Source organism: Tremella mesenterica (genome assembly GCF_000271645.1).
Source record: "Tremella mesenterica DSM 1558 unplaced genomic scaffold TREMEscaffold_3, whole genome shotgun sequence".
Classification (NCBI taxonomy): domain Eukaryota; kingdom Fungi; phylum Basidiomycota; class Tremellomycetes; order Tremellales; family Tremellaceae; genus Tremella; species Tremella mesenterica.
Genome location: NW_006711227.1, coordinates 1,033,922 through 1,054,350, shown reverse-complemented (window position 1 = coordinate 1,054,350; position 20,429 = coordinate 1,033,922). Strand labels below are relative to the sequence as shown.

Genomic DNA, 20,429 nt, shown 5'->3' with positions numbered 1-20,429 from the left:
CAAAGTAAGCCACTATCATATATCAATGTCTAAACACATTCATAACATCTACAAACACCAATGATGATTAAGTTGATCGATCCTCCTGCTATACTTCGATAACCTCAATCGACTTCTTCCACTTCTATATCCATCCCGTCATCTTCATCCTCACTATCATCAGGTTGAGTGACATCAGCTTCATGGTTCGGAATCACCACCAATCTGTTTCTTCTCAAATCTGCCGTCACATGAGCTTTCTCACCATCCCTGACTCTAGTCTGGAGAAGTAGTTTCGAAAGTGGATTGAGTATCTCAGTTTGGATGAGACGAGCCATCGGTCTGGCACCATACGAAGGTGAATAACCTGCTGATGCGAGCCAATCTTTGGCTTGATCGTCGACTGCAAGTCTGATCTTTCTTCCGTTGGCTTCGAGTCGTTGTTGTACTTCTTTAAGTCTGACGTCGACGATTTTGTGAATGTCTTGTCTACTAAGAGAGCGATAGAGGATTATGTCCTGTCAAGTCAGCTTATGTCCTATATCTTTTCAATCTTGGACTCATCGTGCTAGAAGAATAAGTAATGAGAAAAGGGTGGGTGTTTGAGACAGAGGGAATGGTATGTGAAGGGAAGGGAAGAAGTAGAGAGAGAAATCGAAAGTAAATTGATACTCACGTCTATACGATTGATGAACTCAGGAGGGAAAGTAGCTGAAATGGCTCCCATGACTTGTTGTCGAACAGCTGGAAGGACAGGACCTTCTGTAGGATTTTCGTTCAAATACACCGATCCAACATTCGAAGTCATCATTATAATCGTATTTCTAAAATCCACCACTCGACCTTTATTATCCGTCAAACGTCCATCATCTAAAACCTGAAGGAACAATTGATGAAATTCCCTTGCAGCCTTTTCTATCTCATCGATCAAAATCAAACTGTAAGGTTTCCTTCTGACAGCTTCTGTGAGTTGTCCACCGGATTCATGACCTATATAACCTGGTGCGGCACCGATCAAACGTGAAACCGAATGTTTTTCTGAATATTCAGAAGCGTCAATTCTGACCATAGCGTCTTCACTATTAAACATGACACTTGCTAGAGTTTTCGCCAGTAAAGTTTTACCAGTTCCTGATGGTCCAACTAAAAGGAAAGAAGCTATTGGTCGATTTTGGTTTCCTAACCCTGAACGATTAAGTCGAATAGCATTGGCTACAGCTTTGACTGCTTCAGGTTGACCGATAACTTTTTTCGAAATGATCTTCTCAAGTCGTAGTAATTTAGCTTTTTCCGTCTCTACTAATCGAGAAACCGGAACTCCAGTCCAACGAGCGACAACTTCGGCAATCATTTCAGGTGTGACTTGTTGACCCGTTCCTCTTTCTTCTTCACGTTGTTCTAATTCACGTAATTTAGCTTCACGTTGAGGAATTGAATGATATCGAATATCTGCCGCTGTAGCGAGGTCATATCGTCTTTGAGCTTCATCCGCTTTAGCTCTTAATTCATCGATCTTTCGTCTCATTTCCGCAATTTGATCACCGATATGTTTTTCGTTTTCGTATTCCCGCTTTAAAGGTCCTAATTGATCTTCCACTTCCGCAATAGCTTTTTTAGCGATTTCAAGACGTTCTTTTGATGCGTCATCTTTCTCCCTCTCCAACGCATGGATTTCAATTTCCAAACTAACTTTACGTCGTTCCAATTCATCGATCGCCTCCGGTCTCGTTTCGCGTGCGACTTTGACGGCACTGGCTGCTTCGTCGAGAAGATCAATGGCGGAATCGGGAAGTCTTCGTGATGTAAGATATTGCTTCGCGAGTTGAGCAGCCAATACCAAAGCGGCATCTTGAACTCTTAGACCATGGAAAGATTCGTATTTCTCACGAATACCACGCATGATAGCTACGGTATCCACTACAGAAGGTTCGTCCACGATAACTTGAGCGAAACGTCTTTCCAAAGCGGAATCTTTCTCGATATATTCGCGATATTCGTTCAGTGTCGTAGCGCCGATAACCTTGAGTTTACCTCTAGCCAACATCGGTTTAAGTAAATTGGCAGCATCCATACCTCCACTCGAATCTTTTCCAGCGGTGAGAAGGTGCATTTCATCGATGAAAAGTAAGATTTGTGTACCTTCGTCACCTGATTTCTCAATTTCGTTCAAGACGGCTTTGACACGTTCTTCGTATTCTCCTTTGTACTTTGCACCAGCCATGAGTGCACCCATGTCCAAGGCGAGAAGTCGAGAGATGAGAGAAGCGGGAACATCACGATCGACGATTCTTTGGGCGAGACCTTCGACAATTGCTGTTTTACCCACACCGGGTTCACCAATGAGGACTGGATTACCTTTGGTTCGTCTGGAGAGAATACGGATGACTCTTCGGATCTCGTTGTCTCTTCCTATGACAGGGTCGAGTTTTCCTTGTTCGGCGAGAGCGGTAAGATCGGTACAATCTGTCACGTCAGCGGGAGATCCTCAATCAAAGTGCAGACATGAGAAGAGATGTGGGAAGTAATGATAGGAGGAGTTCACTTACATTTGTTTAAAGCGTCAAATTGTGCTTCAGCTCCTTTACTATCCACCTTCCTTCCTCCCCTCTTCCTCTTAAGCTCAGCTTCGAACGCGTTCACATCCGTCCCAGCAGCTTTCAATAATTCTTTCATGTCCGATTGATCCACCCGCGCGCACGCTACTAGAAGGAGATCCTGAGCCACAAACCGATCATTTTGCTCTTTTTGAAGTTTTTGAGCCTCCACCACGACAGCATTGAATGATTTCGTGAGTGGCAAAGGTGGGTCTGGTTTGGGAGTGACGACGGGAAGCTTGTTGAGACGGGAAAGAAGGGCACGATTGAAAGCGGTCGCATTGGCTCCGATATGCTCAAGAGCACCTTTCAGTAAGTTTGGATTGTTCGGCTCTTCATCGTCCCAGAATGCTGCGATGAGATGAAGTGGATGTACTACAAGTCAGCTTCGTTCGAGTCAAGTGCGTTGTAAGTCAATCATTACAAGAGCAGGAGAGATACTTACATTGAGAGTTACTGAGCTCGTCAGCCTTTTCGAAGGCAGTTTGGAGGAGTTGAGATGATTTTTCAGTGAAGTTGTCTCCCATTTCGTTATAGTCTTAGATATTGGAATAGATGTAACATGGATGAAAGTTGAGAAGAGGAATGGTATATGTATCGTTTCCGGGTCGCCAGTAAGTAGGGGACGGCGACAAGTTCGGCGACATTCGGCGACGATCAAGGCACATGCTAGAAATTGCTCGAAAACAGGCGCGCGTCCTGGAAGGTGCTGGCCTATTTCCCGGCGGCTATCACCGCTTCCTCCCCTCCGCTACCTTTCGACTGGGCCGCCGGCCGGCTGCATCCTACATACAGTATCATATCTCTGGTAACATCACAACATGTCTTCGGATGCACAAGCTGGACCATCGCGACCTTCTGGAAGACCTTTTGTATCTGCGGATCATCGTCCCAGCATACCCGATGGTATCTTTCGTGTTCTGCTCATCACGACTGGGTCGGTGGCGAGCATCAAAGCTCCTGACATCGTTGCCGCTTTGGCCAAAGTGAGCTTTCACCTTTTCCATATGTATCATTCTTATCTCAGAAACCTCACATCGACCTGCAGGTAGTGGCCACGAATGCATCTTTGCATTTCTTCAATCAAGATCAAATCGACAAGGCTGTGTATACCGCACTATACGGAGCACACCCCTCCAGTCATTCCGCCGGAACAGATGGCGGCAGGTGGGGCTCCTCTGGAACGTACGAGAATGACCCTCGACGTGTGACTGTGTGGACAGATACGGATGAGTGGAGTGTGAGTCACAGTCCTTCGTATACTTTGGGCGGCCGCGAAGCGGACGACTGGAACGTCTGGTGGACATGAAAGCAATGGCTGACGAAGTCAGGATTGGAGAAAAGTTGGCGACCCCATTTTACATATTGAGGTGAGTAAGCTTTGAGATCCTTTTCGCTAGCTGAGACGCAGCTCCGGCGATGGGCAGATTTAGTCGTTGTCGCTCCATGTTCCGCGGACATGCTCGCGAAGATCGCCAATGGTTTTGCGGATAATCTGGCGGTATGTCAGTCTCTATGGAGTAGCTTTGTTATCTGACAATGCAGTTATCCCTTCTCCGAGCATTGTCCCCCTCCACTCCAGTCGTCATCTGTCCTGCTATGAATACTTACATGTATCAACATAAACTCACTGCAAAACATTTACGTGTACTCCAAGAACTTGACTATCTAGTCTTGGGACCTCAGGGAACGGGGACATTAGCTTGTGGTGACGAAGGTGCGTATACTCCATTTTCTAAGACCAGCCCTAGTCCTGACCAGTAGGCCCGGGTAAGATGACAGACTGGCGCGAGATAGTCAGTACCATCGAAAACTTTGCCGAACTTCATCATCAGACCATCAGCCGGATTTCCAACAATGCTCTTCCTACTCCACCCGCGTCTTTAGCTTCAAACGCATCTCAGATTGCAGGAAACAAGCGCCCATTAACCCCACCGACACCTGGACGATCACCAAGGAAACCTGCTAGTCAGTTACCTGAGCAAGATGAGAGGATGGAGCTCGAAGAAAGTGTTCAGGTATTGATTGACAATGCTCGACCGCTTGATGTGGGCGCGAAAAGCGCGCGCGCAGGACGGACGGGCATCCAAGATTGGGCTACAATGACCAGTCCATATGGAGGTGATGGGAGTGCTTGGAACAAGAAGTTTTGGATGGGATAAATGGACCCGGGTATACTCGTCTTATGACCCTCTCTCGGCGGGGTGACTACTTCACGAGTAAGTCGTGTATGCTGGGAGTGCCATAACCACACAGAGAGGTCTTTAACCGTGACCGTAGAAATTTCTGTACACACGGCACCCCACCAGTGACCACTTTCGCCCCTCGCGGTGACCAAGTCTAGTTGTAAACCACTACCAACCCACGATATCGGTCGACTGGACGCCAGTCTCTTCAGGCACACCACCGTACCCCGGGTATGAAGGCACGAATCGATATGTCCCACCACACGGTACCGATCGAACTGGCAAGTGGGGTCGAGTCTTGTTCGCTTCCATTCCAGTATGTATTCAACAACAACTCCTACATTCCTACCTGCAGACCGGTTCTGCACCGAATTTAACCAACATCCACCAGGCGCTGCCAAAATCCGGGATAAACAATGTCCATAGAGGAACCATACAAAACCTCAACTCGCCTACTCAATCAACAACAACCACCCACTTTTTGTCCTTCATTCCATCATGCGCGGCTTGTCCTTGTTTATCCTTGCAATTGCTGCGACTTTGTCCGCTGCAGCTCCAGTAGCACCTGGCGGACATGAGGTTAAGTTTGTCAAGGAGTCGTTGACCAACTCTCAGAGATTCAGGAGGGGTTTGCCCCCAAAGGCGCCGTTCAGGAGATACAATGCGACAGCTACGCGCAGTGAGTCTTTCTCTTCCTTGTTCATTCCCTTCTCTCCAGTCTCTCCATGCATGATTCAGTCATGTAGCCATTCTCTTTGGTGAGCGGTGACGAGACGCAATCACTTTGCTTGTCTTCGCTTTCTAGTGTATGATGCTGTAGCTTCTGGTATCGATGATTCAAGCTGACCTTGAAGACCACTTAGCCAGAAGGTCGGCCGAATCCACCATCGCTTATATCCAAGCTACACCTCTCACTCCACCAGTCAGCAAGCGTGCCATGGACGAACTGGAAGAGAGGGCTTCATCTCCGGTTACCGATATCAGTTGGGCTCATTGGGATAGTAATCTCTACCAATTCGTCCTAGTGCGTTATATCCATATTCTACTTAGCTCTTTCCTCTCCCTCGATAATCAAGCTTCATTGAAAATTGATGACATGCTTATCTTGACAGTCCTCTGACCCTACTCTGGCCACACCATTCACCATCCTCTCAGACTCCACCGATCAGATGGTCGGGTTTCCTTTCACCGGTGGTACCTTGAACATGTGTTTGTTTTCTTATTCGGTAGCTTCTGGCTCTATGGATACTTCACCTTCAACGTAAGTGCATTCATTCACCCGTGACAATTCTGTTCTGTGACCTCGCGCTAAATGCATAGGGCTGTAGTGTTTGACGGATGCTATCCAGCGGACTCCACCGTTGATGACTCATGGGGAAGTGGTGTTCAAGTGCCTATATGGAACACACCCAGTGCTTTCCCAGGACCAGCCAGTATCAATTATCACAACGCCGATCATACCGATTCCAATCCCACTTTCTGGATGTTCGATAGCACTCAGGGTTCACATCTCCTCGGAGCCGCCATGGCGTATACTGATTTCGGTACACCTTACTCCGACAAGGATTGGCAACCAATGTCTCTACAGTGGGTGTTGGAAACATGAGAGGACGTAGGGCGGGAAGGTACGGCGAGGAGATTATGAGGGTATGGCGGGGAATTAGATGGACATAATCTTCGAACTGTGTATAAATGGGAAGTGATGATTGGACAATGGACAATGGACGATGGACATTGGGGCCTTTGGGCATACATGATGGGAAACATGAATGATCTTTCAGTAACGTGATGTTTTGAACACTTCATACTGATCATTTCACCATCCATTGCTTGTCAAACATCAAGTATCAACATCATCGAGGTCAAAGATGTCACGTCTACATCTAGTCCGGAAGACGGTCCGCAAACCGGAATGTGATCGGTTTGATCGCTAACCTCGGTCAACCATGAACTATGCTCCTCCGACAAATCTCCAACATTCACTGCTATAGGCCCAACTTGTGTCCTACATGCATCCATGCATCTACTGCTTCAGATCTAGATACGATCATTATATCCTCATCTACGATCTCTCACTGACCACCATTTCACAAAGGCTCGCGGACATCGAAAAGAGTTCGGAAAGGGGTATCATGTTTTTCTCACCTATTCGAAGATTCGCAGCTTCCCGATTGACGTCAAGTGCAGGAAGACCTTTCAATGTGTTGATGATAGGTGCTGGTCCTGTCAATTTTGGGACACCGGAAGGACCATGGGATCATGTTCGTGTCATTTCTCTTTCCTTCATTACTCTCATCTCTCACCGGTCTCTCCTGCTCTTCCACTGTTCCCCCTTCCGCATCAGAACATGCTTCGGTTCCCTCTACAAGAACAGAAGGACTATCAATTTAAAGTGGAAACTATGGAGCGGTCTACTCACTCTCACATCGAAGGAAGATCTTGGATAAAGAGAGGAAGATAGCACATGAAGAGAGGACGATACTATCAATCACAGATGAAGTGAAAGTGTAAAAACGCAAAGCTCACTTCTAGTCCAAACGACTTGAAAGACACCTCGGTCGGAGACTCATGTAGTCGGTATAGTCGAACGTGATCCTTTGCGAGCAGATAGAGTTTTATCTATCAAAAGAGCTGATGAAACTGCTCGTGGGGGATATAAGGATACCAAAGTGTTTTCTAGTATTCAAGAAGCTGGGGCGACTTTACGAGGGGATTCTTCACCTCAGTAAGTTTTCGTATTTTTCCATGACCAATGTCACCGATGTCTTCCTCTATCTCTTCAGAAACGTCTCCTCTCGTTATCTCTTTCCACCTTGATAACGTCACATTCTCCCTCACCCTTCATGTGGTAGAACAACAGTCGGCTCAACGACTCGAATAAAACTCCTATCTGAGCTATACCTAATTTGCCATAAGATCAAGCAAGGATGAGCTAAGTAAAAAAGAGGAGGGTCAGACCTAATGTCAGACTCGCAGTTGTAGGTATTCAAGCTTTCGCAAGAGGTTCCACTCGTACTGGTCGTGATACAGAACTTCAACTCATCCATCAATTCCCACAAATCGGTCTATTGATCGAAAAACCAATTTCAGCCGATGATTTCTCTCAAGTCGAATCAGTAGCTCAATCTCTAGAGAAAGCTAACACCATAACTTCCGTCGGATACATGTTACGTTATCTCCAAGCTGTCAAAGAGATGAAACGTCTCATAGCTGTAAACAAACTCAATATCATGGCTACAAATTCTAGGTTTCTCATGGCATATCAATCCGCCGCTGGGGAAGGTGCCACCAGAAATTATTGGGATAAACGTTTAGAATTAGGTCCAATTGTAGGACAAGGTACTCATTTAGTGGATTTGGTTAGATATTTAGCTCCGAAAGTTCAAGAGGAAACTTTACATGTGAATACTATCGAACCTACTGATCCTGCTGGGTATTTAAGTGAAATCAAGTTTGATGAGAAGAAAATAGTGGAACCTGATCAGAGGATACCGAGGATGACACATGCTACTTGGAGATATAAGAATGGAGGGTTGGGTAGTTTTCTTCATGGATGTGTTTTACATGGTGAGTTCACCTGCTATCTTCCCTTCTTCACAATATACTCCCTACCCTAACTCTCTTCCTCCTCATGGTATACCCTACCCTTTATTGAACGATGGGATTCACTGATGAACACGAACAAGAGATCAGCGGCGTTGAAGATGTAAGAAAGTCCAAGAAAGGAAGGAGAGGGGTCAGACGAAAGAGAAGAAATAGCCGACAACGACTGACAGATGTAGATGGTGATTACGATTGCGAAGTCGTCGTCCTTGCCGATGGATGGCTCATGCGTCTCACCGACATATACGGAACCAACCCCACTCTTCATGTACGTCGACCAGGTACAAATGCAGAGGTAGCTACTGTTTTTGCGAATGATGATTGTTATTATACAGAGGTCGCAGCTGTGGTCGATGCCATCGAGGGTACTGGTCCGAAATCGGCTATTTTGTCGACTTATGAAGATGCTATGGAGTCGTATAAGATGGTCAGTGTCTTCTCGTCCGGAGTCACGTTCCTCTCTTCACTTCGACTTTTGCTTGACCTCCTCCTCTTTCCACTGTCTCATGGTCAGCGCTTTTCTTCTTCCGTCGCCCGCTCGAGATTAGGTGACGTGTGGCGCTATCCATTGGAGTCGAGGTCAAGGCTGATGGGCAGACTTGGGAGATACGTTTAGCAGGAGAAGCAGCTGCCAAAGCTCGCGGAGTGGATCCTGCGATAGATGGATAAGTAGGCAGATGAGTTGATATTGTATTTGCCATGAATTTTGTTGCATCTATCATCTATCTCTTTCCTCATTCAGACTGGGCATCAGTACGCATCACTTCAGAAAAAGAAGAAGCGTACGGTCTTATAAGGTAAACCCCATTGAGACGGCTTAAATTCTTCCAAAGAACCTAAGATTTGAGCCGCACCATATGTCTCATCCGGCGCCAAAGCACGTAAATTGGAATCAGGGACCCAGACCACTTCAAATCAGTCAAACCCCACTCAGTGACATCCTCCGACTGACCGTTCATACCCGCTGCCACACCTGCTTTCACCCCCTATAAATCAGTCATGAACACAATACACCTTGCACGGAGACGAACAAAGCCAAGAAGACAACTCACAGGAACAGCATCCTCAAACACCAATCCCCTACCTCTTTCCGCTGCTTGTTCAGGTGTACATTCCTCTGCGTCTCCAACATCGCGGCCTGTATTTAGTCAGTCTTGAGTGTGAGACTTGAATAGGGACATACCTAAACTACGAGCTGCAGCGAGGTATATGTCAGGAAAAGGTTTACCCCTCTTGACGTGTGCAGAATCGGCGCTGATAATCTTATCTGCGTGAAAGAGGGAAAAGAGTTCAGGAAGATGAGATGTTTTGAATTGAAAGTTGAGAAGGTTAGAACCGGTCGCTATGGCTATTGGGACACCTGCTTCGTGCTGATGTTAGCTCGACGACCAAATTCTGCCGTCGAAATATTCTTTCTCTGTACGCCTGAAAAAAAAGAAAGACCTATCCTCCCAGGAAAAAGGACCGGACAGGAAGAATTGCAATGTGACGGATGGAACTCACCAGACCTTGCACGAGTGAAAGAGCTCCAGGCATCGGTTTGGCTCCCCGAAACTTCAACTCTTGAATGGCATTCCTCTCATCTATGAATTCCTGAGGGGTGATTTTCTCCTCCAAACCGGGGAAGAAAGAGAATAAATGTTTGGTAGCAGGTAAGGCAGCTATCGCATCAGTATGATCATCATGATCAGAATAGAAAGCTGGGTAACTCACGCATACCCATTTGACCAGCTTTCATTCCCCATGTTATTTGTCCATACCCATATTTGGCCAAAAGGATGTCTACTTCTCAGCTCGATCTTTCTGACCGTCGACACAGATACGTACTGGTCACTTCTGTGTATATACGCTGGAGAGAATAAGCTTGTACGAGTATTCGAAGAAGTTGAACTTACTTCGGTATCTCTGCACAATTCAGTCGTCAGCGAGAGAAAGGAGAGGTACAGTAGAGCATCGCTCACACTACCCCGTCAGCGAAATCGGGTAGGTATTGGAAAGAGAGGAGACGCACTGAGGAGACCATCCATGTCAAAGATGACATAATCAACCTTGGATCTACCATCCGAGGTCATACTGGGGAAAAGACAAAGTTGCGATCGTGAACAATGAATGGGCAAGCCAAAGATTGAAGCAAGGGAAAACTCGGTAGAACTTAAACTTTAAGTTGCTCAGCCCATGGTTTCCTTCCCTCCGGCCTCCGACCTCTTCACTCGACGTCTCTATCCCCTCCATTCACCCATTCTTCGTATCTGCCAATCTGGGCTCACAGGCTACTCTCACTCATTCGAAGTCTCGGCCGAGCGATCGAAATGCGATACATCAAGTATAAAGCTGCGTTCTACCTTTGTCCGTCGATTGGTCAGTACAAGTAACGTGATTCACCTACCAACGGAACACCCCCCCCTTCGGAACATCGAAATTTTTTTCATCTCACCTATACATGATGCATTGATTTCTCCTTTCTACCTCTACATACGCAACCATGCAGACGTCAAAGACACCCATTGAGCAAGCTATTGATGCCTTTCGGTCCCAGCTACTCCTTCCGCCAGAACAACAACTCTCTATTCGACAAATTGCCACACAATTCCAGGTTCCACACACCACTCTCAACGCTAGAGCTCTCCATGGCAGAGGTGATCGCCATACATCTGCTGCTCATCTTCAATCACTCACACCCCCAGAGGAGCTCGAGCTTGTCAACTACATCAAACGAGAAGCGCTCATTGGCTATCCGCTCACACCAAAACTTGTTGTTGAGGTTGCAGAAGCACTTCGCCGGAATCGCCTCACCCTGCAAGCAACCGAGACCGACTTTCCCATTCCCCCTCTCGGTCATAACTGGATCTCCAAGTTCCGAAAGCGTCATCCTAGTGTCAATAGTGTTTGGACCCGTCAGATAGACCGATCTCGGATTGAAGGGGTTCAAGCCAATAATATTATTCCATGGTTTGCGGAAATTGGGTCTTTGATGGAGGAGCACAAGTATAAGTCGTCTAATGTCTTCAATATGGATGAGACAGGGTTTGGAATAGGCACAACACAGTCGAGACGTGTTCTTGTGGTTATTGAGAAGGGAGAGGTTAGAGGGAAGGCAACAAAAGCAATGCCTGGAAGACAGGAGTGGGTGACCTTGATTGAGTGTATCTCAGCGGACGGAATTGCCCTTCCGCCGCTAGTGATCTTCAGAGGAGAAGCAGGCTTGAACTCAGGATGGCTTCCGACCGAACAGATCGCTGGAACTGAGGATTGGAGATGGAGCGCAAGCAAGACTGGCTGGTCAAACAACACAATGGCGCTGGAATGGTTGGAACGAGTGTTCATACCCATCACCTCACCCCCTCTTCCCCTGGATCCCTCCTCCGGTCTTCCTCTTGAACGTCGACTTCTCATCCTTGATGGCCATGGTAGCCATGTACAAGCTCGATTCATCGCCCTCTGTATCCAGAATTCCATCGATCTTGTCGTTCTTCCTTCACATTCATCTCATGCAACTCAACCACTCGATAAGGCTGTATTTGGACCGTTCAAGCAAGCCCTGTGTGATCAGACGGATATGTATAGTCGGCAGAATCGAGGTGCTGTCCATAAGGGTCGATGGGCTGATGGACTGGTCCTGGCACGATCTGCAGCGATGACTTCAAAGAATATCAAAGCCGGATTTCGAGAAACAGGCCTGTGGCCGTTCAGTCCTTCTCACGCTTTTCCTGACATTTACAACATGCTTCCATCTATCCCTTCTACTCCACACCACTCTCGCACCCTTTCCCGGACTCCCCACACTTCCATTGCTCTAGATAACTCGGAATTCATGCGCCAGCACGAAGCTATCCTACAAACACCAATCAAGAAACATGTGACAAGCTTGGTGCAGGCGTTGGCGGAAGGAGAGGCAGCGAAGGCTAAAGTTGTGATCTTGGAGAAGGAGATTAAGGAACTGGAGGCTGCACAGAAGTTGGCAAGGAAGCAGAAGCGAGGGGTAACGGTGAAGGACATGAAGACACATGTATTCACTCAGACGGAGGTGCTGGAGGCGATCAAGGGAATAGAGGCAGATCGGGCCGCTAAGAAGAGGAAGGGTAAAGGGAAAGCGGTTCCGGAGGAGACCGAAGATGCCATGGAAGACAATCCTTTTGTCTCAAGTGCTTAGGAAGCCGATATGCATGGTACAGATTATATATGTGAGGTGATATAGCACAGGAGTAAGGGCTCGTTCGGAAGGGGGGGGTGTTCCGTTGGTAGGTGAATTACGTTACTCTAACCGTCTCAAGGCCGAGTAGTATTTAGCGCTACTTCACTATTCGAATACGTCGTACTGAGAAATTCTCACTGCAGTCATCTCACTTATCATATATAACTCTTCAACAGTCCAACGTACCGATCATTCGGCAATGCAAGAACTTCTCACCGACTCGGAATCATCTATTGTCCTCGCTGGCAAGTTTATCCTTGATACCATCCGCCAACTACCCTTTGCAGATGACTTCCTCCGTACAGTCCGGCCCACCGACCTATCGACGACAGCTATTTCACCGAGACAGGAGATGACTGATGACCAATCTGTCGCCTCGATAACGCGTACGTCTGAAGCTTTCCTCCAAGCAGCTTCTACGTTCTTCGAAGCTCACATTTCCGAGACAGTCTCTTCATTCAGTCTACGCGAATTTGACGCCGCCGAGGTCGTGTCTCGCTTCAAATTGAAAGACGTGATCAAATGCTCAAAGTGTACCACCAACCTCGGTTTGGCTACGATCCTAGTCGACAGCGCTCACATTCATGGGATGAGATTGCCAGATATGTCACCATATTTAGCCCAATCTACGGCACTCTTGAAAAGGTTGATTTTCAAAGCACATCTAGAAGCGTATTACAAAGGTGAGCACGATATATTACATCATCAGAACATAAGGTATGACAATGAATGCTCCGCATCCCCAAACCAGGCACACGACCCTCACGAAACACTACTACTGTCTAGGTCGGGTAGTACAGACGCAGCGGATCATAATCTAGCACTCTGGGCCCCTCTTGCTGGCGACTCCAATGAATCGACCCCTGAACCTCTCGTCTCCTGTCTCACCCCTCACCTTTCCGTCACCAGTGACAGCACTCTCGACCCGCGAAGCCTCCACCAGGTCTACTATCAGCCTTCTCACTATGATTCAAGCACCGCCGTGGCCGAATACTATAATCGCTACACAAATTATCTCACAAGTGCCGTTCAAGCACAATCTCCACTCGCATCTGAATCTCCTTTAGCATGCCCGCTTTCATCAATTGAATCACATCGTCCCGCTCCGACCGAATTTACAACCGGCGTCTACACCCTCCCTCCGGAGCTAGCTCCCGGCATTGATCATGGCATTCCATGTTGACCGTGGACGATAGTGTTGTCAAGATGGATGGCCCGGGGCAGTAGGTGGAGCAACTCGATCTCTAGGGATCATCAGTCCGGATAGGGACAGAAGGGAGAGGGATATACGGGGAGCTTGAGTGCAGACAAGTTCGTTGGCGGAGGCGAAGAAGTATGACAAGATCGGTGTGTGACAACTTCGTTTGGCCGTCAATGGTGATGTAGAAAAGTGAACAGGTTCACATGTAGGCCCATAAAGTTGTCCTTGTCAATCCACTCTTAACCCAGCTCTTAACATATTCTTTTTCACTGGAGATTTGAAGCATCTTGATCTGTCAAGTTCTCGCAGCGCGCACCTCCATTTCTTTCCTTTCAGGAAAAGTAGGCTGTGCTAACTTCAACAGTGATAGAAGCAGAATCTTGAAAGTCCGGCATGGAAAGGAGGAGATGCTATGGAGGACTGGCGCGTTCGCCTCACAAATCGTCCTTTGTAAGTCCAAGAGCCGCTAGCAGTGTTCCGAACTTGAAGACTGCATCTATTCTTTCTAGTCGTTTCTCTACTTGATCATCATCACCCCCTATCGCTTTCTCGTATCAAACTCACTGATCTCATAGGACCAATGTCTTCCACACTCGATACTAATAAAATTACCACCCATTATCTTCCGAACGAGCAGCTGATAAGTGCAGCTGAAATACACACATTATATACAGCCGTTGCCATAATAGAGGTCATGAAAGGGTTCCGCGAATGCCCACAGCTGGGGGATTTATCCAGTTTCCGTACGGATCTTCCACGTTTACAGGGTAGTGATATTCCTGGGCCGGAGATGCTGCAAAGCGTGGAAAGGGGACAACAATCCTTCTCAGATGGGATGAACTTTATCATAGCTGCAAGTGGAAATAAGACGCTTCCCAACTACAGGCTTGTCTCGAGAATGATCATCGCGATGGGTCTGGAAAGGCTTCCGGGCACGAGGGTAGACGTGATCACTTCCTTGAATGAGGCAATCCTGACATCGGGTAAAGTGATTGAAAGAATTCGTGGCAAGTTGTCCTTACACACGGGAGATATGCATCCTTCATTCCATGGTACAGGATCCGGATCGGATGACACTGATAAGACTGACAAGTCAGTCATGCCCGACCAATGTCAAGGGCCATCAAGATCCAGTACTGATTCGGCTCCTCCATTCCCATCTGAACACCCAGAAGGCGCCCTTTCAGAGCTTCTGCCCCGCCCTGGCGCTGATGACAAAATTGCGGACAGGATCAGCGACGACGAATTGACCAAGTGGGAGAGGTGGTCACAAGGTCTACCACAAGTCAGTGATGTTAGGACAATATCCGAACCCTCAAGGCCTTCTCTTATAAACGGGCTCACATGGAGCGAGCTACTGGACGAAGCATGCAGCAGACCGTCAGAGTGAGAACGGTGTATGGCATGTATGGGGGGATCAAATAAACAACCCTGGTCTTCACCTGCGCTGTTGTTGCGCAAAACTGGATAATCCCGACGGAACTCGAATTAATCCCGACGAAATTTTGCCACTTTCTCCCAAAATACGTCGTTCAACTCCCATATCCCGTCACTACTGACCCAAATCCCTTCACTATAAAAAAATCATCTTTCCGTGGCTTTTCTGATATCATTGGAATGCCTGACACCTTCTGAGTCTATTCATACCATTTTCGGAACATCTTTCGGAGTATTGACCCCAGGGGAAGGGGCAATGTCCCGAACCCGAAATCACACTTTGCTTTTCGGTCCCCTTTCGGCAGAATTCGGGGGCTTTCGGTCATAGTCACATACTCACTACTGACCAGCAATCTACCCAAGTGGATACCTGATTCTATGCGTGTATCTTTATATTCATGTTAACACATGCATGGTATTGAATGCACAAAATCCTTGCAAGGATCCATCATGTTGACATGTTTCTGATGGTGATGGGGTTGGTTGAACTTCTACTAAGTACTAACACGGGCTGACGCGATTTTCCCCCTTTTTCATTCCTTGAATTCACTTCTTCTCTTCACTTCACTTCACTTCACTTCTCTTCAGCATCTTCTCTTTTTCCAGCTTACATTAGCCACCGTTTTTCATCTGCTCTCCACTGCTCACTCTCAACTGATCTCACTGCTCATTCTGCATCTGTGTGCTTCATCTCACCTTCCCCCTTGGCTCGTCCGAATTATCTTATCATCAAAATTAGAGTCTTCCCACTCCCCCTTCCTCCCAATCTCTCTGACCTCTTTGACCTCTTTCTCAAAATGCCGAACCCCTTCGACCCAAAAACAGATAAATCCACTGTAAACCCTCCGAAGGGTTACAAATTACACCCCGACCATGTTCATTTCCAAAAATATCTTCAGCCACAACACCCCATTTGGAAGAATGAGAAATCACTTCGTTCTTTTCAAGCTGAGATAGGGTTTTACCTCCAACCCTGGTGGCATGCAGAGCCGAAGTATCTTCCCCAGCATGCTGAAAAGCTAGGACTTCGGGAAGCTACCCCGAAACAAATGAAGGAAGAGGGTATTCGGGCGATTACTAGAGGGTCACGATGCTATTCGGCGGATGAGTCGGCGACGAAGCCAAACTGTCATGTCCAGTTTTGTGTTTCGGCTTTCAATTACACGTGAGTATTTGTTTGTCAAATATGGCTCTCGAATTCGGGTGAAATTAACGAAACTCAATGCTGATCTCAGGCATCCCGAAGTGAAATGTGTCAATGTACCTGATGGTCGACCAGTGTTTCTCAACCGTTGGGACGAAGGAAAGTTTCGTGTCTGTGTCCACTGTTATAACTCCACAAAGCCCCCTCTCACCTGCTCCCTCAAGGGCAAGCCGACCAATTTCCTTGTCGAAGAGTCCTCCGAAAGTGAAAAACGGCCGAAAAAGTCATCACAAGGTCAGGACAAGCCTGAGGACAGCTCGGATTCTGATTCGGACTCATCGGACTCTGAACATTCACGACATCCCTCCCCTCCGAAACCTCGCCGGCCAGCCACCACAACACGCTCTACAAGAGCTTCGGCTCCCAAGAAATCGGTTTCTCCCCCCCCTCCCGAAAAAGGAAAAGGAAAGGGAAAAGAAAAAGCACCCCCTGCAACTTCCACGGCGATTGGGTTCTCAAATGCGCCACTGCAGGAACCGGTAGGACCGAAGGACAAGCGTAGGACTGCTAGGGGAGGCACTGTCGCAGCTGGGGATGCGGCAAAACCCCGTCCGAAATGGGTTGTCAGACCTTCTCCAAAACCTCTCACCGAAGCGCCTACGTCTGCTAGAGAGCAACCTCGTTCGGAGGTGAGTTTTCTAAGTTCCGAACCGAAAGCAAGTCTCAGCAGCTGACTTTTAGGGAGAAACAGAACTGTCTTCTCCAGCTGGTCCTATTCTTGTTCAAGATTCCAGCTTGGGTCAAGATGATGGGGAAGAAAGACCTCAACCGGAACAATCTACAGCCCGAAATGAGAGGCCACGATTCCCTCCCCGCCCTCCAAAATTTGCCGATGTTGTTCCCGAAAAGGAACCCTCCGAAACCGCCCCCCCCGTTTTCTCTGCAGGTTTGCCAGCTGGGGTTTCTCCCATACTTGTCCGAAGTAGTCCTGTTCATCCTCCTGTGAACAAGCGTGCCCTGGAGGATGTAGAAGAGTCCCAGCCCGAACCGAAACGGGCTCGGCCGTTCTCCGTTGAACAAGGTCCTCCCCAGCCCGAAATGGATCTTACCTCCGAAAAGGTGCCCACAATGTCCCCTGTTGGTCCTGTTCCTTCTCCTGCCGTATCTCTTCGACAACAACCCGTTCCCTCTGCTCTAGACCCATTTATAGCACAAACACAGACCATTTTGGGTGTTACATTGCAAGAATCACCAACAATCCCTTCGCCTCACAAAGCTAAAAGTGTCACACCCGCCCCCTTCCCCAGCCCCTCCCCTGCTCCGAAAGCAGGCCCTCCTCCAAACCTTCAACCTGGGTCTTCTTCTCTCGTCTCTGGCCCTCCCCAAATCTCCCCACTACCTACCTCACTACACACGTTTGCAGCGGTAAAGCAGTGGCTACAGCAGAAGGGCCTGGATCGATCAGGTGTGCAGAGTCATCCTGGTCCGAACCCATCGACCAATGTTCCGAAACCCACGATGGCTCCGAAACCCATAGTTCCTCCAATCTTTGCTTCCCAATCGGCCCCCCCTCAGACTCCACCTCCCACTTCTCTCCTTCGTTCTCACTCAGAATTCGTTGGCTCTGGTCCCACAGCTTTGCCAGGTCAGATACCCTCCATTCCTGTCACTTCGGTCAATGTGGTCAGTAAACTCCCTCAAATGAACCCACCACTCCAGCCCGAATTTCGGACCGAAAGGCCCACTGTCCCTTCTTTGGACCAGCCTGTACCCGAAAAGGTTGTCCCTTACATCCCAGCTCCACCGTCTACCATGCCCGAAGTTGAACAGTGTCTGCATCGTATGAGTGAGTTTCAAGAGACTCAGGCTCAGTTTGAGGAGCAATTCTCTTCCCGAATGGTCGCTCAAGTTTCCGAAATGATAGACTATTACCGAGAAATCAACCGAGGACGGCATCAAGCCTACTCCGAAAGTGTCACACAATCACTTTCGGGTGTGAGAGCTATCAATGGGACATGGAGCGAATTCAAAGCGCGGTATGACTCGGTGGTTTCTGAAAGAGATGTGGCTCAAGGAGAGGTAAAGACACTGGACCGGCTGTACAAAGAGCAGATTGATAAGAATGAGGAAAGAGATCATGCTGTTGCCCGAGTCACCGCCGAAAAAGACGCCGAAATTGCTTCAATCCGAAAGCAGTTGGAGGAGACACAGGAAGGGCTCAAGACTATGAGCCAGAGGTTCGCTAGTGCAATGGGGGATAAGGAAAAGGAGGCTCAGGCTCGTCAGTCTGCTGAACAGCGGTGTTCAGATCTGGCCAGACAGATGGCTGAGAAGGAAAACACCGAATTGGAAACTCTCCGAGCTCGTCTTTCGGAGGCCGAAGCCGCTAAGTTGACAATGCAACAGCAAAACGGCGAGGCATTGCAGTTTGTGCAAATTACCGCTGCCATGCAAAATGAGACTGAGATGGAGAATGTACGGTTGAAGGAACTCAAAGAGCAGTTGGAGGGAGGAAATGAGCAGTTACGGGCAGACCTTCAAGCGGATCAAGAGGAGTGGTGTTACGGGGTAACAACGAATCGAGAGGACTCTATCGAGTTCGACGGATTAGGACAGAGGAAAGCGGGAGTTGGAGGCAGTGCTGCAGTAGGTAGGGACGGGTTTTCCCTTTTCGAGATTTCCCCACTGGGTTTGCTCAAAAGCGGTTTTTCACCTGTCCGAGTATGTACATAGACGCTTGCAGTAGGAACTGAGAGGAGGACACGGATACCTGTAGACAGTATATAGTACAATCAGCAAAGTACCAACTTTGCTGATTCTTCAATATCATTCTTTGGCTACATCGATTGCAGAGGAGACACGATCCATTAGCACCAGAGCCCCTAGACTTCCACGAGACCTCCATCGAGTTCGACCCAACCTGCGACCTAGTCGTCGTGTTTCCAGTACCGTTACAAGTTGAAGAATCAGCCTTACGCACCTTGGGTCGAATCGGAGAGTACTGTATGCTCACCAGAGGGAAAGCGCGGAAAATGATACCAGGAAAAGAGGAGTTGGAACAAGGGCTGGTCCCAGAGGAAGAAATACCAACAAGTTCTTCGAGAAGTACCATTTCACATGATCTCACTTCTACTACCACTACCCCAGATCCGCTAAATGAATTATCGCAGCAGTTGTCACAATTGTTAGCCATTATGACGATGCAACAAAAGGAACAAAATGCATTAAGGGAAGAACTGGCTACGATGAAAGCTGACCGACAGAACCAACAGATACTCACATCGAAAGGGGCAAGTTTGATCGAAGTCGAAGAAAACAAGCCGTGTTTGGAGCCAAAACTTACCAACAACGAACAAACAGGAAGAACCAGGTGTGCGGATCCACCTACCTTCAGTGGAGAACGAGGAGAATTGGACAACTTCCTTGCAGCATGTCACATGAACTTCGAATTCAAAGGGGCAGAGTACGCCACCGATCGCAGAAAGATCCTGTTCATGTACGGGTATCTTCGAGGCACCCCTCAAATGCTTATAACCCCGGCCATAACCAATCCAAGTATATGGAATTCGACCGAATGGCTAGAGAGCTACGACAAATTCATCCAGCATTTACGAACTCAATTTGGAGACAGTAACATGGCAGGTACGGCTATGAGGAAATTGCAGGAGTTAAGACAGACGGATACGGCCGCCGAGTATTTTGCCAACTTTGAACTTTGGTCCACACACCTTGGAAAGGTACCCGATGCCATGAAAATCGCCTCAGCCATACAGGGCCTGAAGGAAGAGCTACTGAAAGTGGTAGTGGTAAATAACACCGATCCTCGAACCAAATCGGACTGGATCTATTTCAAACAACATGTGATAGGGACTGAGGAGAACCAACGGATGGCTGAAACGATGATTGCGGCGAATCGATGGGCTGCTAGACGCAAAAATGAGACGACCTGGCTTCCCCCTCGATCGAATTCGATGCGATTGGATACTAGTCCGCCCAACCCGGTAGAACGCCACTCACAATCGACTGGTAGAGGACCCTTGCCTGGTGGAAAAGTATATATGACGACAACCCTTACCCCACTAAGGAGAATCAG

The 20,429-nt window shown here is 48.0% G+C and overlaps 8 protein-coding genes across 8 annotated transcripts; 6 read left to right on the top strand and 2 right to left on the bottom strand.

Annotated features, from left to right (window-relative positions):
- Positions 1–21: 21 nt before the first annotated feature.
- On the bottom strand, positions 22–3,196 carry TREMEDRAFT_73526 (uncharacterized protein). The gene is made up of 4 exons (XM_007003699.1): positions 3,019–3,196; positions 2,526–2,948; positions 656–2,442; positions 22–497 (listed from the first exon to the last, which is right to left on the bottom strand). Exons 1-4 carry the CDS (start codon positions 3,098–3,100, stop codon positions 105–107), a joined length of 2,685 nt encoding a protein of 894 aa, XP_007003761.1. The 5' UTR covers positions 3,101–3,196; the 3' UTR covers positions 22–104.
- Positions 3,197–3,386: 190 nt separating this feature from the next.
- On the top strand, positions 3,387–4,735 carry TREMEDRAFT_43285 (uncharacterized protein; the record flags this gene model as incomplete). The annotated part of the gene is made up of 6 exons (XM_007003298.1): positions 3,387–3,559; positions 3,601–3,813; positions 3,905–3,943; positions 3,985–4,074; positions 4,119–4,290; positions 4,335–4,735. The coding sequence occupies exons 1-6, from the start codon at positions 3,395–3,397 to the stop codon at positions 4,733–4,735; spliced, it is 1,080 nt and encodes a 359-aa protein (XP_007003360.1). The 5' UTR covers positions 3,387–3,394.
- A 909-nt stretch (positions 4,736–5,644) lies between these two features.
- TREMEDRAFT_71343 (uncharacterized protein) lies at positions 5,645–6,541 on the top strand. Its single transcript, XM_007003698.1, has 3 exons — positions 5,645–5,783; positions 5,872–6,020; positions 6,080–6,541. The coding sequence occupies exons 1-3, from the start codon at positions 5,697–5,699 to the stop codon at positions 6,363–6,365; spliced, it is 522 nt and encodes a 173-aa protein (XP_007003760.1). The 5' UTR covers positions 5,645–5,696; the 3' UTR covers positions 6,366–6,541.
- Positions 6,542–6,891: 350 nt separating this feature from the next.
- On the top strand, positions 6,892–9,031 carry TREMEDRAFT_68146 (uncharacterized protein; the record flags this gene model as incomplete). Its single annotated transcript, XM_007003634.1, has 5 exons — positions 6,892–7,020; positions 7,309–7,484; positions 7,728–8,326; positions 8,542–8,789; positions 8,960–9,031. 5 exons carry the CDS (start codon positions 6,892–6,894, stop codon positions 9,029–9,031), a joined length of 1,224 nt encoding a protein of 407 aa, XP_007003696.1.
- Positions 9,032–9,127: 96 nt separating this feature from the next.
- On the bottom strand, positions 9,128–10,434 carry TREMEDRAFT_28847 (uncharacterized protein; the record flags this gene model as incomplete). Its single annotated transcript, XM_007003160.1, has 7 exons — positions 9,128–9,270; positions 9,315–9,348; positions 9,415–9,500; positions 9,546–9,732; positions 9,866–10,023; positions 10,076–10,144; positions 10,374–10,434. 7 exons carry the CDS (start codon positions 10,432–10,434, stop codon positions 9,128–9,130), a joined length of 738 nt encoding a protein of 245 aa, XP_007003222.1.
- A 237-nt stretch (positions 10,435–10,671) lies between these two features.
- TREMEDRAFT_68144 (uncharacterized protein) lies at positions 10,672–12,512 on the top strand (the record flags this gene model as incomplete). The annotated part of the gene is made up of 2 exons (XM_007003633.1): positions 10,672–10,720; positions 11,131–12,512. 2 exons carry the CDS (start codon positions 10,672–10,674, stop codon positions 12,510–12,512), a joined length of 1,431 nt encoding a protein of 476 aa, XP_007003695.1.
- A 241-nt stretch (positions 12,513–12,753) lies between these two features.
- TREMEDRAFT_61145 (uncharacterized protein) lies at positions 12,754–15,145 on the top strand (the record flags this gene model as incomplete). The annotated part of the gene is made up of 3 exons (XM_007003465.1): positions 12,754–13,680; positions 13,862–13,901; positions 14,331–15,145. 3 exons carry the CDS (start codon positions 12,754–12,756, stop codon positions 15,143–15,145), a joined length of 1,782 nt encoding a protein of 593 aa, XP_007003527.1.
- Positions 15,146–15,989: 844 nt separating this feature from the next.
- On the top strand, positions 15,990–20,150 carry TREMEDRAFT_61144 (uncharacterized protein; the record flags this gene model as incomplete). The annotated part of the gene is made up of 5 exons (XM_007003464.1): positions 15,990–16,357; positions 16,428–17,025; positions 17,078–19,057; positions 19,189–19,891; positions 20,125–20,150. 5 exons carry the CDS (start codon positions 15,990–15,992, stop codon positions 20,148–20,150), a joined length of 3,675 nt encoding a protein of 1,224 aa, XP_007003526.1.
- Between the last annotated feature and the right edge of the window lie 279 nt (positions 20,151–20,429).